This window comes from Aquarana catesbeiana, linkage group LG07 (genome assembly GCF_042186555.1).
Source record: "Aquarana catesbeiana isolate 2022-GZ linkage group LG07, ASM4218655v1, whole genome shotgun sequence".
In the NCBI taxonomy this organism is placed as follows: Eukaryota; Metazoa; Chordata; class Amphibia; order Anura; family Ranidae; genus Aquarana; species Aquarana catesbeiana.
Genome location: NC_133330.1, coordinates 277,644,155 through 277,660,333, shown reverse-complemented (window position 1 = coordinate 277,660,333; position 16,179 = coordinate 277,644,155). Strand labels below are relative to the sequence as shown.

Below are 16,179 nucleotides of genomic sequence, written 5' to 3'. Positions count from 1 at the left end.
CTATCAGGCTGGGGAGCACTTGGAGTCTGCACGGTTCAGGAGCCGAGGATATTACCTTCAACTAGGTCTCATTCAAATGTGTCCAGCACCCAAGCAACCTCAGATGAATACAGCACAAGATCCCAAGCTTGTTTGACCCCTCTGTCGTACGACATTCGGGTCCATCTCAGCTGGTAAGAGTACCCAGGGACTACTTCCGTCAGAGGGACATACCATTCAACACTCTTGTGGACACTTTTTTCACCTACTTACTGGGCTATATTTAGTCTGGCCAATATGTTTTGGTTTTACATTTAGTTTTATTTATACTTTTTAATAGCGCTACACTGTCACTGTATTATCTAATTTGAACTTGTATGTTTGAGCGTTAGCAGCTTTTTCTCACTTACCCCATTATAGCGCAGTCCTTTCCTTCACCTCCATCATAAGAATGAAGAACTGTTATAGGGAACAAGAGTTATTGGGTAAGATCTTGCTTATGACAAGCAGCTGAGATCAGGTGATACATGCTGTACAGGAAGGATTAGGAAATATGTAAACTGGGTTGGAAACCACCATCTTAACCACCTTGTGTCACACTGCATGAATATAAAAATACTTTCTTATCCACTCATCTATAAAAATACTAATTGCAGTGCCATTTGTACTTTGTTATGTGAATATTTCCTGAAAGTTTAAAAACCACTATCTATTGAAAGATCTGGAAAAAGAACACATTTATGCCACATTCTAAAACTATATCTGACGACAAGGCGCCTTTCACATGGACGGCTATTCTGCCGCAGTTAAAAGCATGATTTTTTTCCTGTGCAGTTCAAGACTCCAGGCACTGCGATCAGCTGCATTTGCACAGTGCGATTAGCTGCGATCGCGTTTGGCTGCGGTTTGCCATTTCCATGGCAACCCGACGATGCCGACTCGCACTGTTTGGTATGAATCTTGAGGGGGGACTCCACGCCAATTTTAAATAAAAAAACGGCGTGGGTTCCCCCCCAGGGGCATACCAGGGCCTTAAGTCTGGTACGGATTTTAAGAGGAACCCCTACGCCGAAAAAACAACGCGGGGTCCCCCCCAAATCCATACCAGACCCTTATCCGAGCACGCAGCCCGGTCGGTCAGGAAAGGGGGTGGGGACGGGCGAGCGGCCCCCCCTCCTGAGCCATACCAGGCCGCATGCCCTCAACATGGGGGGTGGGTGCTTTGGGGGAGGGGGCGCCCTGCGGCCCCCCACCCCAAAGCACCTTGACTCCATGTTGATGGGGACAAGGGCCTCTTCCCGACAACCCTGGCCGTTGGTTGTCGGGGTCTGCGGGCGGGGGGGCTTATTGGAATCCGGGAGCCCACCTTGTTGGGAAGAGGCCCTTGTCCCCATCAACATGGGGACAAGGTGCTTTGGGGGGGGCCGCAGGGCGCCCCCTCCCCCAAAGCACCCACCCCCCATGTTGGAGGGCATGCGGCCTGGTACGGCTCAGGAGTGGGGGGGCGCTCGCCCGTCCCCACCCCCTTTCCTGACCGACCGGGCTGCGTGCTCGGATAAGGGTCTGGTATGGATTTTGGGGGGACCCCACGCCGTTTTTTTGGCATAGGGGTTCCTCTTAAAATCCGTACCAGACCTAAGGGCCTGGTATGCCCCTGGGGGGGGAACCCACGCCGTTTTTTTATTTAAAATTGGCGTGGAGTTCCCCCTCAAGATTCATACCAAACAGTGCCGGGCACTGGCGGGGATCCGGGTCGGATCCCCGTGCTTATCGCTCATCGGGAAAGGAAAAGTCATTTTTCCTTTCCCGATGAGCAGCTCGGCGCTGTTATCCGCAGCTGACACAGTGCACTGCGATTACCTGCGGTTATGTGCAGATAGCTGCGCTAAATTGCTCCTGGACGCAGGCAATGCTATTTTTTCTATCCGCACAGAACCGCATGTATCTAATTCGCAGCAAAACGCAGTGTGTGAATGGGGACATAGGAAAGCATTGTGTGCTTTTAGCTGCGGTAGAAAATTAGAAAATCCGCAGCTAAAAGCACCATTCTATCCGTCCGTGTGAAAGGGGCCTAAGGATTAGCAGTTATACAATAGAAACTAACCGAAACAAAAATGTTGCAAGCTCTCATACCTTTGCACTTCGTTTTTTTTTTTTTTGCTGATGAGTTAATGTGCTTTTCGAGCCCCGTAGAATATAAAAGGTAATGTTTGTGGACCAACAATCTTAAGCCGTGTTCTTTTTAACTAAGCCTTCTGTAATTCATTATTATTATTATTATTATTATTATTATTATACAGGATTTATATAGCGCCAACAGTTTACGCAACACTTTACAATATAAAAGGGAGACAATACAGTTATAATACAATAAGATACAAGAGGATTAGGAGGGCCCTGCTCAGAAGAGCTTACAAGCTAATCAATTACACTGAGGATGTATAATAAGCTATAGATCCACGTGATAAAGCACAGCTCCAGACAGCCCTTTTATTTGTTTATGATCAGAATGAGAAGGTTTAGAGCAGGGGTCTCAAACTCAATTTACCTGGGGGCCGCTGGAGGTAGATTCTGGGTAAGGCTGGGCCGCATCAAGTTTTCCACAAAAAATGCGCTTACAAAATATCATTATTCAGATTCAAATGTCTTTATTAACAGTTCTTTAACATTTAACTTTTAGAACATGAATGGACATAAACTGTTTGAACATGGCTTTATCTGCCTACTTCTTGCTGCTAGAGATCTGACAGCGCTTACTCTTGCATAGCCGAGCCACATTTGGCGTAAGTGAGGAAGCAGTTGAGACCCTCAGCACAGCTTGAAGATGAGCATCAGTAATTCTAGACCTGTACTTTGACTTATTGAAGTTCAAGGTAGAGAAGAGCTTTTCGCACAAGTATGTGCTCCCAAAAAGACACATGGTCTGCTTGAACATTCGGGAAAGCTCAGGGAAGCTGGGGGGCAATTCTCTTAAAAATTGCCCAAGTTTGTCTGCTTTTCCACTCACATCCCTAAACTTGGCTTTGAGTTCAGAGTTACACTGCAGGTCAATGAGCTCCATTTGAAACACTGGAGGGGCATCTTGCACATCAAAGGAGAAGGGGTCTGCAAAAATTTGAAATGTGGCTCTGTGTCTCTTGAAGTCTGCAAATCTATGATCAAATTCCTCCTGTAGCCTCAAAATGACATCCACATACTCCTCATGACTGAATAGTGTGCCTGAATCAATGAGTGACTTGCATGCTGGGAAATGGCAAAGGTTTGTTTGAGAAAGCTGGTCTTTCCACAATATAAGTTTTGTAGAGAACGCTCTCACGCTGTCATAGGCAGCACTGACAAGTTGCCCCTGGCCTTGTAACCTCTTATTCAGTACATTAAGCTCATGTGTGATATCAACTAAAAAAGCTAAGTCCATGAGCCATTTTGGATCACTTAGCAAAGGAACAGAAGCCCCATCTTTCTCCATAAAAGCTTTCACTTCCGCTCTCAACTCAAAAAATCTCTTCAATACGTTTCCCCTGCTGAGCCAACGCACCTCGGTAAAGTAGAGCACATCCCCATATTCTGACTCTATTTCCTCTAAAAAAGCACGAAATATTCTGTGTTTTAAGCCCCTGGATCTGATTTGGTTGATGCATTTCACAACGAAAGACATCACGTTGTCAAACTTCAAGCATTTGCTGCAAAGGGCCTGCTGGTGAATAATGCAGTGCAGAGCAATGACCTCCTCTAAACCTTCCTCTTTCTTTTTTTTATTAACAAGTGCCACCAGTCCTTTTTTCCTCCCGATCATTGATGGCGCTCCATCAGTTGTTATTCCGACAAACTTCCTCCAAGGCAAACCAGCATTCTGAAAAGCATCACACAGCTGGTGAAATATCTCTTGGGCGGTGGTCTGGCCATGCATTGGAACTAGTGAGAGCAACTCCTCTGTGACTTCAAAATTGTCATCAACACCCCGGACATAGATTGCAAGCTGGGCAGTGTCGGTGATGTCTGTGGTCTCATCAAGAGCGACTGAGTATACACTGAAACATTTTATTTTCTCACACAGTTGATCATAAATGTCACTTGAAAGGTCAGAAATGCGCTCTGCCACGGTGTTGGAAGAAAGGCTGATGTTGCTAAACTGACCTTTCTTTTCTGGAGAGATAATACTTGCAGCCTGTAACATGCACTTTTTTATAAATTCCCCTTCTTTAAATGACTTTCCTGCTTTAGCAATCATCATACTAACTACGTAGCTGGCTTCGACTGCTGCATCATTCTCTTTGGTTGCTTTCTTAAAGAAATCTTGTTGCCTCAGCAGACATGTCTTAAGTTTAGCAACCTGGTTGGCTCTCTCATCTTCCTGGTACTTTGCATACTCCTCAGCATGTCTAGTTGTGTAATGACGCTTCAAATTGTATTCTTTGGGCACTGCAACTTTCTCTGTGCAAATAAGACAAGTTGGGATGCCCTTGTGCTCAATAAAGAAATATTGCTTTTCCCACTTTTCCTGAAATTGTCTGTGCTCATCATCAACCTTTCTCTTCACTGCAGGCTTTGAGCAAGACATATTTGGGGCTGCGTACCAAAAACTTAGGCCTATGGTGCCTTGAGATACCCACTTCAGCACAAGGTGCTCTGGATGAGCGGAAATAGAGTTTCCCAGTCCCCCTAGCTGCCTAGCATGACCTTCGGCAACATTAAAGAGGACCTGATTTTTACTCACAGGAGTAGCCAAATACCTTTAGGGTGGGCACGCACCTGTCTGGTTTATAAAAATAGCACTCCTCCACTCTGCTGTGCCCCTCTGTATATTTCTTGCCCTGTATGCTAATACTGAGCATCAAGGAGGAAGAGACGCCGGGGTTTCTCAATGGGCGTCTCCTTCTCCATGTGCCTCAATCCAATCACAGTGAGAGTCACAGCCAGGAAGAAAAAAACTCCTTGTCTGTGACACTCTTTGATGTGATTGGATCACAACACAGCCAGGGAGAAGGAGACGCCCATTGAGAAACCCCTGCGTCTCCTCCTCCCATGCAGGGCCTCCAATGGCAGAACGTCCTGTCGCCTGAACGGGAAAGAGAAGAAAAAAAGTGAGGCGTGGAGAGCGTGACTGACAGGCTGGTACTTGCCTCTCCGTGTCCCTCCCATCGAAGAAGATGAAGTCGCCGCTCTGAACGCACTTGGTGCAGGTCAGCGTCCGGCGGTGTTACACAGCGGGCAGCGCTCCACCGCCACTTACTCCCCCTGGTGAGACGCCGAGGTACTGTACTTGGCGGTGGAGCGCTGCCCGCTGTGTAACACCGCCGGAGGCTGACCTGCACCAAGTGCGTTCAGAGTGCTTTTCCAGGCGGGGGGCCGCAAAATATTGTCCCGCGGGCCGCAGTTGGCCCGCGGGCCGCGAGTTTGAGACCCCTGGTTTAGAGCTTCTGTCAGATTTTTGTCATCTGCACTCATTGGGGAGAATTCCCCTTACTAGCTGCCAGGACAAGAAGGGATGTAAATCTTAACTGGTAGAATATAAAAAAAAAATATATATAGACACAAATGAAATAAACAAATGTCCAAAGATATAAAAAATTTAATTGAATGCCTCTTTTAATTACATCAATCCGACCAATGTGCAAAAAAAATTTAAAAAAAATACAAAAGAATTTGTGTAAAGAATGTTACTCTGTCAGCGATCTTCATTTCATATTTTTCACCATGCATTATCCTTTTCTCTCAGCAATGTGCCACCTCCATCGTTTTAGATGTACCCTCAACTTAACCACTTCAGCCCCGGAAGAATTTACCCCCTTCCTGACCATAGCACTTTTTGCAATTCGGCACTGCGTCGCTTTAACTGATAATTGCGCGGTCGTGCAATGTGGCTCCCAAACAAAATTGACATCCTTTTTTTCCACAAATAGAGCTTTCTTTTGGTGGTATTTGATCACCCCTGCGCTTTTTATTTTTTGCTCTATAAACAAAAAAAGAGCGACAATTTTGAAAAAAAAAAAGCATTATTTTTTACTTTTTGCTATAATAAATATCCCCCAAAAATATATAAAAAAACAATTTTTTTCCTCATTTTAGGCCAATAGGTATTCTTCTACATATTTTTGGTTAAAAAAATTGCAATAAGCGATTATTGATCGGTTTGCACAAAAGTTATAGCGTTTACAAAATAGGGGATAGTTTTATGGCATTTTTATTAATTTTTTTTTTTTTTTTAAATGGCGGCGATCTGCAATTTTTATTGTGACTGCGACATTATGGCGGACACATCGGACATTTTTGACACATTTTTGGGACCATTGTCATTTATACAGCAATCAGTGCTATACAAATGCACTGATTCCTGTGTAAATGACACTGGCAATGAAGGGGTTAACCACTAGGTGGCAGTGTAGGGGTTAAGTGTGTCCTAGGGGCGTGTTTCTAACTGTAGGGGGGATGGGCTGTGTGTGACACGTCATTGATCTCTGCTCCGATGACAGGGAGCTATGATCAGTGACAGTGTCACTAGGCAGAACGGGGAGATGCTTGTTTACTTTAGCATCTCCCCGTTCTTCCTCCCCGTGAGGCGATTGTGGGTTTCCCCACGGCGATTGAGTCCGTGGGACCCGCGACCCGACTCAGGGAGCTTGCCGGCGGCGGCGCCCGCGCACCCGCTGGCCGCTTCTTAAAGGGGAACGTACAGGTACGTGCTTCTGCCTGTACGTGCCCTTCCGCCGCAGTATATCTGTGTGAGGCGGTCGGCAAGCAGTTAATACAGCAGATAAGGAGCCTTTAGAATTTTCCTTATATAACGATCCTTGCTGAGTCACTTTACTACTGCATGCCCCACACTCCTCAATCTGCATACAACGATCTCCAGCTGGATAGCAGTTAGATCATGCAAAATAACCAGGGTATGCAATAGTGCTGTATGGTTTTAAAAGCTTTTATTTATAAAAATGTGTGCCAAATAAAACGCACATTTACATCATATAACACAGTCACGTAGTGTATAACAATGGCTGGATGGTTAATTGCTGCCAGTGCCCCCTTATCAGTGCAGCCTCATCAGCGCCCATCAGTGAAGGAGAAAACATACTTATTTACAAAAACAAAAACATAGAAAAAAATTTTTTTTTTCAAAATTTTTGGTCTATTTTTAATTGTATAGCAAAAAAACCCCAGTGGTGATTAAATACCACTAAAAGAAAGCTCTATTTGTGGGAACAAAACAATAAAAATGTTGTTTGGGTGCAGTGTTGCATGACCTCGCAATTGTCATTCAAAGTGTGACAGCGCTGAAAGCTGAAAACTGGTCTGGACAGGAAGGGGGGAAAGTGCCCAGTATGGAAGTGGTTAAGGAGACATTCACTTTGATTTTTTCTATCTTTGGACATTTGTTCATTTCATTTGTGTCTATATTTTATTTTTATTTTTTGTACTCTATTAGTGATATTAATTTCATTAGGAGTGCTGCATTATATGTATAAATATTGTGTTATTTCACTATAAGTGGAGAGGGTGCTGGCAGCTTTTTATTTAATATTACACTATTTGAATGTGTGGCAGCTCACAAGAGTCATTTTATTTTAAATCTTAACTGGAACATAACTCATATGTGTGTGTGTGTGTGTGAGCACTTGAAGCACAAGTTCTAGTTGACCCTTTTCCGAATTGTAGCAAATTTGCATAGCAAGTCTCTAGCAAGAGAAAAGTTGCTCTAAGTCGACAGCATTAAAATTCAGCCACAGTGACCCCTGTGGTGGGATGACTATAGCACAACATAACTTGCAGCAGACTTGCAGAATGTTTGCAAAGAAAGTTGATCTGGAGTCATGCAATGCAGACTTGTGCAACAAACCTGAGAAGCCTGGCAAGTCTAGCAATAGCTTAGCAAGTCATTTTCAAACTTGCTTACTTTCTGGGTTAAAATGCATGTTTATCCAAGAGAACACGCCAGTTTAACCACTTCCATACCGGGCCATAGTAAAACGACGCTGGCAGGAACATCTCCTCCCTCCGGGTGGACATCTTATTACGTCCTCCCATTCTCACTGCTCTCAAATGCCCCCCGGGGCGCGTAGCGTGGCGATTGGTGATGAGCTATGTCCCTATGTCTTTCTGACACAGCCCATCCCCGATCAGGGTAAAGAGCCAATGAAATGATCTCTTTACCACATCACAGAATGTAAACAAGCCGCGGTAACCAGCAGTTAACGGGTTTTCCCCCTCATACACTGATCGTGTGCGAGGAAGAGATTGCGGTAACAGCTAGTTGCCGCCCACATTACACACCAAAACACAATGATTGCCCCCAGTAATAAAGAGTACCTGTCACCAGTGATAGGGTAAATGGAATAGCTATTTATTTATCAAACATTTAGTTCTGATTATCAAAACATGTATTCTGATTAAGCAGATATACTTGATACAACTATGTTAGAAGTCATATGATATAACAGCTGTTGTGTTTGTGGTCAAATGCCATTTACACCTTCAGCTGTGAAAAGGTCGATCTCTGATTTCCCACAGAGATTGGGAAGTGACATGTATATGTTAATTGACCATCTGTTTAGCAATGTAAATGACCAACAAGTTAATCAGGACTTCAAATAGACTTACAAGGTAGCTCCCACCTTTGTATAGAGTATAAATATACTTAGGCCCCCAGCCTAAGTCAGAACAATTATATTGTCACCATTTGCTTACTGTATTGTTCTCCCTGCCTTGCCTTTTGGCTAAGATCAAGTGTAGTATCTGTTCTTATCAGTTTTCAGGAGGTGGCGCTTGCTTCCGTCCCTGATCTATGGCGATATAGAGATGGGATGGCGGTTGCTATGCAAAACCTGCTGGAGTAAAGGTGACCTGGAGCGGTTCATAGCCGAAAGGGAAGCCTTCTGATGGGGATGGAGAACCACGGGGTTTGAACCGGAGGGTCGGGACCCTGGCCTTCTGGCCTGGATTGGGTCGGATCTAGCTCCGAACAGTTATTCGGGAGAGAACACTGGCTCCCCTTTCTCCCACCGGGGGAGCAGCCAGTATTTCCCGAATGTAATTAGGTAGGAGGGATGGAACGACGGTGGAGCCCGATGGCAAAGGGCTCTCACCAAGTTTCCTGGACTCCATGCCTTTCTGCCTGGGGTGGGGTCTGCTGTAGTCTGGGCTGGTGGCCAGGGTTGGTCTTTGAAAGCCTATGGAGTATATGCCCCTGGAGTGGCAGTCCAGGGGTGCCAAAAAATCACTGTGAGTGGCAGTCACTTTGATTTGAGGCACCACGGTCACTGCACCATAAACACGCTTTTTTAGCACCTGCCTCTTGGGCCGGGCCTTTTGGCTGGGACCAGAGGAATTTTCTATTCCTGGCCGGAGGGCCTGGTCATTGTTTTACACAATGGCCACCTTTTTTTCACTCTCCTCTCCACTATCCCTTCCCCACTTTCTTATTTATTTTCTTTTTTTTGATTGAACCTATGCTTTGTTTTGTCATGTCTTGTACACGTTTGTCTCACTGTGTGGCGAGTAAGGACGGGTCCTTGGGCCAGCCCTGAAAGTCTTGGGAAGGGGTGGACATGGCCTTTTGGCTTAGTTCGCCCTAACCCATGGGGCCTCCCTTCAGGGGAGCCCCACCTAGTACTTGGGTGGGTTCTGTCTCGGCAGACCCTCCAGAGAACGGGGTCTGTCTGGTTTCGGCCAGATAGACCATTGTAAGTACCTTTGTCCCCGTCTGGAGCCTAACGCCCCGGGGGATCAGGGAATTGGTATGTCTGTGTACCCGTTGCACTTTTTTGTGACCACTCTTTATGTGTGTACACATTTTTTTGGCATCGGGTGAAGTTTTTGGGTGTGTTATGCACGCCATAGGCTTTCAATAAAATAAAAAAAAAAATTTAAAAAAAATTGTTCTCCCTGCCTATGGCTAAAACTATAGGCTTGAATATTAAATACATCCTTTTGAATGTGGTTCAGCAGTCAAAATGTTATTGGAAACCCCTAAGTTCTGGGCTTTCCCTATCAATTGGTCCTTCGAAGCCGGAAATGATAACTCTACAGACATCGCAAAGAAATGGAACACAAGCTGGGAATTCACTTCTTCTGGTGAAGGTAAGCTAACTTTTTGCTTACTGTGACTTCCCCTTGTGCTGTGCCTATTTTTACGTTTCTTTTTACTTTCCATACTATCTTTACTTATTACTGTCCTTGCAAGTGTGTGTTCTGTGTGAATGGTTTGCCCTATTTCAGGTGCTTAGCTAGGATTTCTGCATTTCCTGTGTCGGGGGACCGGTCAGGTCAGGAATCGGGTCTTCGGACTCAAGGGATCATTCATAGGCTGTGGTTGATAAGGTACTATGTGTGGTAAGGCCCTGGTTTATTGCCGAGGGTGACGGCCTGCTTAAAAAACAGCGTAGCTGTTTTTCGTGTGATCCCACCCGGAGCTCCTTTGGGCTGTCTGTGTGACCCCATTCAGTTTGTGTAACTGAACCCCTATTAACAGGAGTGGCCGAGTCCCTCAAGGAATGGAACCAAAGCACACAGGGTTTTGTACCACTAGAAGGCTAAAACAAATGACAAAAATGTTGAAAAAAGGAAATGAAAGAAACTTATTGTCCTGTATATGAATTTGAACCTAATAATAACATTGCTAAAATAACTGCAAGCACATTATACCTTACCACCCAGCGCACTTATAATGACCTAAGTAGACATATGGATTAGAGCCCATTATAGATGAGTGAACTTGTATAAAAAAAAAAAAAAAAAAAAAGAGAAGGGAAAGTGCAGTTTTATTAGAGAAATATTTTTGTCTACAAGGTGTAGTTGGCTAAGTGTGAGAGTTATGTTTGTTGTATATATGTTTGTGAGATCCATGGATTGTTATGCCATGTTAGTTGTATAAATATGCCCAAAGTGCTGTATCAGCAAAACAGTTGATCCAAACCACGACTTTACCTACATGAAGTTTGCGTGTTCTCCCTGTGCCTGCATGGGTTTCCGCCGGGTACTCCTATACTCTGGAGAAATGCTGGGAGGTTAATTGGATCATGTCTAAATTGTCCCTAGTATATGTATGAATGTGAGTTAGGGACCTTAGGATTGTAAGCTCCTTGAGGGTAGAGACTGATGAATGTGAAATAATAGTAACACAGTATGAATATGGGTGGCATGATGATTTGTTTTGTGTTTGTTATGTATGTTTTAAAGTGATGGGACATTGCCACATGGACAATTACAGGTAACAAGTCAGTGAAATGTTGGTCATTGCAACTTTTAGAAGCAAGAAAAATATTTTGTTTGTAAAATGTGACCTTAAAAAAGACTAAAAATTGTATTTCTGACTTAAAAGAACAATTTGATCTATATAATTTGGGTATAAAAAAAAAAAATTGACCCTAAAATTGTAAAATCGTGTGCAATGTGTAGTCATTTTGCGCTGTGGTCAATTTAATATGAAAAAGAAAACATAAAATATTATATTTGCTTATTCTAAAAGAAAAGTTAATCTAATAACTGTGAGCTGAAAAATCGTTAATTTAAATACTTGCTGGGGTGGCTAATCATGTGGTCATTGGAGTCATCCCCAATACACTGAATAAAATAAAATAAATAATTAAAATGAAATGTTAAAAAATTAGTGGCAAAAAAAAAAAAAAAAAAAAAAAAAACCTTTTTTCACTGATGATTAAAGTTTAAAAATAAGGAATGGTGTTTTATAGTTTAAAGCGGGAGTCCGGCGACCAATCCTTTTTTTTTTTTTTTTCATTGAGACACTTTGCTAACCCCAAAATAATACTCACAGTTTGGGTGTAATATTTCCGCCTCTGTCTGTTTTCTTACTGAAGAATAACTTAAAAAATGTGATGCTGGCTGTTTCCATCTTGCTTGTGGGCATGTGAAGCCCACAATCATTGATTTCCGGGATGCGGTGAATGCTGTTCATTCACAGCTTGTTCACACGCATGATCATTGTTTCCCGCACTGAATCTTGGGAAGCCTGACACTAAGCTCCCAGGAGGCAGTGCGGCGCCGGGGAAAGGCAATAAACACGCCTACTCCCATGGGAGGAGAGACAGGAAGTGCCACAATAAAGTACAATATAAAGGTAATTACAGCGATAAAAAAATTTTCGTGTGGCATTTGAACATCTATGCAATTAACTGAAGGGGGTAAGATTAAGTTAAAAATTTGAGTGGAACCCCGCTTTAAAAGAGCAACGAGCCCCCCCCCTTTCTTTGACACGGGTTAAATCGCATGGCTTGTGTGTGTGTGAACAGCTGTATTGTCATGCAAATTGAGTGAGCTGAGTGAACGGTAAACAAACAAAAAAAGAAAGTAAAATACCTCCTAATAATGTATATTTATGTGTGTGTGTATTAATGGTAATCTTTGTTTCCATAGAAGAAACAGTTTTTGAAGAAGTTTTCCAATGTGCTCAGTATGGTGAAGTATAACAGTCTTGCAAGACAAAGGGGAACTTATAAAAAAAAAATAGTTTTTTTGAGCTGCTCATTTTTAACCATGGTGAATAATAGTTTTTTATAGTAATGGTATACCATACATAAAATCCACGTGGTAACATTTAGTTTGATGTCAAACAATTTTTTGGTATTAGAAAAAGTGCACTGGTAAAACATCTAAGAAAGAAAATGTTCAAAATGCTTACTGTATGCTAAATATCTCTAACCTTTGGTTTATTTTTAGGAGGAAAATATAATGTGTTGTTACAAAAATTTTGATGCTTATTCCTCAGATTAGTTCTATGCCCTGAGTTGATTTATTTAAGGTCTTCAGAACAGAAGGAGACCAGAGCCTTCAAAGACAATTCACCAATGAAAGTATTGTTCTAAAGTGTTTCTATTTTCATATGTGAACATTTATGGGTTTCACTCCCACCACTTTTTTTTCATTGAGACACTTTGCTAACCCCAAAATAATACTCACAGTTTGGGTGTAATATTTCCGCCTCTGTCTGTATTCGTACTGAAGAATAACTTAAAAAATGTGACGCTGGCTGTTTCCATCTTGCTTGTGGGTATGTGAAGCCCACAAGCATTGATTTCCAGGATGCGGTGAATGCTGTTCATTCACAGCTTGTTCACACGCATGATCACTGTTTCCCGCACTGAATCTTGGGAAGCCTGACACTAAGCTCCCAGGAGACAGTGCGGCGCCGGGGAAAGGCAATAAACACGCCTACTACCATGGGAGGAGAGACAGGAATTGCCACAATAAAGTACAATATAAAGGTAATTACAGCGATAAAAAAATTTTCGTGTGGCATTTGAACATCTATGCAATTAACTGAAGGGGGTAAGATTAAGTTAAAAATTTGAGTGGAACCCCGCTTTAAAAGAGCAACGAGCCCCCCCCCCTTTCTTTGACACGGGTTAAATTGCATGGCTTGTGTGTGTGTGAACAGCTGTATTGTCATGCAAATTAAGTGAGCTGAGTGAACTGTAAACAAACAAAAAAAGAAAGTAAAATACCTCCTAATAATGTATATTTATGTGTGTGTGTGTATTAATGGTAATCTTTGTTTCCATAGAAGAAACAGTTTTTGAAGAAGTTTTCCAATGTGCTCAGTATGGTGAAGTATAACAGTCTTGCAAGACAAAGGGGAACTTATAAAAAAAAATAGTTTTTTTGAGCTGCTCATTTTTAACCATGGTGAATAATAGTTTTTTATAGTAATGGTATACCATACATAAAATCCACGTGGTAACATTTAGTTTGACGTCAAACAATTTTTTGGTATTAGAAAAAGTGCACTGGTAAAACATCTAAGAAAGAAAATGTTCAAAATGCTTACTGTATGCTAAATATCTCTAACCTTTGGTTTATTTTTAGGAGGAAAATATATATATGTGTTGTTACTAAAATTTTGATGCTTATTCCTTAGATTAGTTCTATGCCCTGAGTTGATTTATTTAAGGTCTTCAGAACAGAAGGAGACCACAGCCTTCAAAGACAATTCACCAATGAAAGTATTGTTCTAAAGTGTTTCTATTTTCATATGTGAACATTTATGGGTTTCACTCCCACCACTAGCTAAATATTGATGCAGTCATCTGAGTCTGTACTGCCCAGTTTCTTGTTCCTATTTACAATATAAGGTGCTAAATTTTGTTGTGTTATGATCTGACATGTTTGAGCTTTGAAAACTAACGAGTTTCAATACCCTAGATCACCGGTGTCAAACCCAAGGCCCGTTGCCGAATCCAGCCCTCCAGGCCATTTCATGTGGACCTCGCTCCTCTCCAGCGCTCCTCTGGTCCTCCTCCAGACCCCTACTATCTGCTTTCAAGCAATGCATCCAGCTTCTTCCCAGCAGCAGCATAAGGAAAGGGGGTGCACTGTGATGTTAGGGAGAGTAGGGGACTCAACTTCTGATGGTGGAGTGGCTCTTGACATCTAATGTAAGGGGAGGGGATGCACTGGACATCTAATCTTACAGATACAACTGGCCCTTTTTGAGGACAATCATAATACTGATGCGGCCCACGATGAAATTGAGTTTGACACCCCTGCCCTAGATAATTAAGCTTCTTCTGTCTTAGGCTACGTTTCCACTATAATGAACCCCCAAAGTCATGTGATTCAGAGACTCTGGAGTGTGAATTTGATCCATCTTCACAGTCTATAGATCAGAGTTGCAGCGAATGTCGCATCAAGGTAGTGAAAGAACCTTTTCAAAGTCGCTGCAACTTTAAGTCGCAATAGTGGGAACTGAGCCTTATATAGTTTTTGTATATTATTTTAAGATGAAAAAGTTATTAAGATTGAATTGAATAATTGCTGCTCTAGTTAAAACACCTATGATGACAACAAAAAAAAGTAATGAATGTATTACTACATGTATGTCAGTGTTACTACATTGAGTGTTAAGAATTACTTGGGTATTATTAAGATTTTAAATTAGACCTGTCACAGATCATCAGCTTTTCCACAGATCTGTCTCCTCTGTTCTCAAAGATCAGCAGGTATGCTGGTATTCCTCCTGATGGAGGAGCCTGATGTCTGACGTGTGGGAAGCAGGAAGTGATCTGGAGAGGAGGCAGAGGATAGATTGAACACTGAGAAACTGGGGCTGCAGATCCGGCTGCATAGTAACAGCATTCTGTTACTATGTAAATGAGGCTTATTGGAAGTGACCAGGAGAAAACTGGTATCCTCTTAAAGCTGGGCTATTATCAGGAGCAGGAGGTGACCAGGGAGGAGTACCAGCACACAGCAGCCAGTATACTTATAGAAGATATAAGGATGGTCCAGGATATCTGCTGAAAACATCTTTTGGCTTATTTTCTAAGCCATTAAGGTGAGGGTACAACTGAAGGGGGAGGAGTGCACATTGCATGAAGACACCTTATCACTTTATATGGATTGTGTTGATTATATTTATATCATTATGGACTGTGTGTGATTCACATAGCACAAGCACTTTACATTATGATTGGATTATTATTTTACGAGCACTTTATATTATGATTGGATTATTTTGTAATTCACTGTTTTTATGTTACACATATCATCCAGATTACTTTACAGCTTAGGTTGTATTTATTGTTGGTTAGGAGTAGCGCGGCACATTTATATACATTTGAATAATAATGTCCCAAGCAAGTCTGCCTTTGTGTCTCCAAGTGTATTTGTAAATTAGTTTCTTGTTCGGTGACACCATGCAACTTCACTACTCTTATAGATTCCTGTGTGACTGTTTGCATGGCTACTCATTTCTAGCTGTTTATGTGTCTTTGTGCATCTGTCCCCAATGTCTGTGTGTGTCCAGGCACACACCTGTCAGCTTGAATTTTACTCCCTACTGTTTAGTGATCCCAGCACCTCAGCGCTGCAAGGGATTCTCATTTGTCCATTGGCCCTTAGTTCTAGGTATCTGCCTGCTTGGGTGAGTAAGAGGGCCGCAACCGGGGAACTGTCTGCAGCACAAACCATCTCTACCATCAAGAGCTCTGGAGAAGACAAGGCAGTTCATTAGACTCTGCGCCTCGGCCCTTTCAAGGGCCCTCACCATTGTTGCATGTGCGGACATGCTGCATTCTCCCCAGATAGTACCATTAGGTATGCTTCCTGCCCTAGAATCCTTGTACACATCAACTGTATCTTGTGTACCTGACTTCCTGTGAACCCTGAACCCCAGTACTTTACTATACTGTCATTCTTGTAAATCCTGTATTCTGTGCTCTCTTGTCTATGTTCCTGTAGGATCACTGATCCAAG

The 16,179-nt window shown here is 42.7% G+C and overlaps 1 protein-coding gene and 1 pseudogene across 3 annotated transcripts in view; one reads left to right on the top strand and one right to left on the bottom strand.

Moving 5' to 3' along the window:
- Positions 1 to 16,179, bottom strand: part of LOC141103610 (histo-blood group ABO system transferase 2-like) — a 166,527-nt gene that overhangs the window by 116,547 nt on the left and 33,801 nt on the right. The window contains exon 2 of one of the 3 annotated variants that reach the window (XM_073593401.1): positions 390 to 438. The exons of the other annotated variants lie outside the window; for them this stretch is intronic. Within the exon in view, the coding sequence (XP_073449502.1) occupies positions 390 to 394 (5 nt within the window). The 5' untranslated portion in view covers positions 395 to 438. The remainder of the gene's footprint in view (positions 1 to 389; positions 439 to 16,179) is intronic. 3 annotated transcript variants of the gene reach the window in all.
- LOC141104004 (U2 spliceosomal RNA) lies at positions 8,668 to 8,800 on the top strand (annotated as a pseudogene).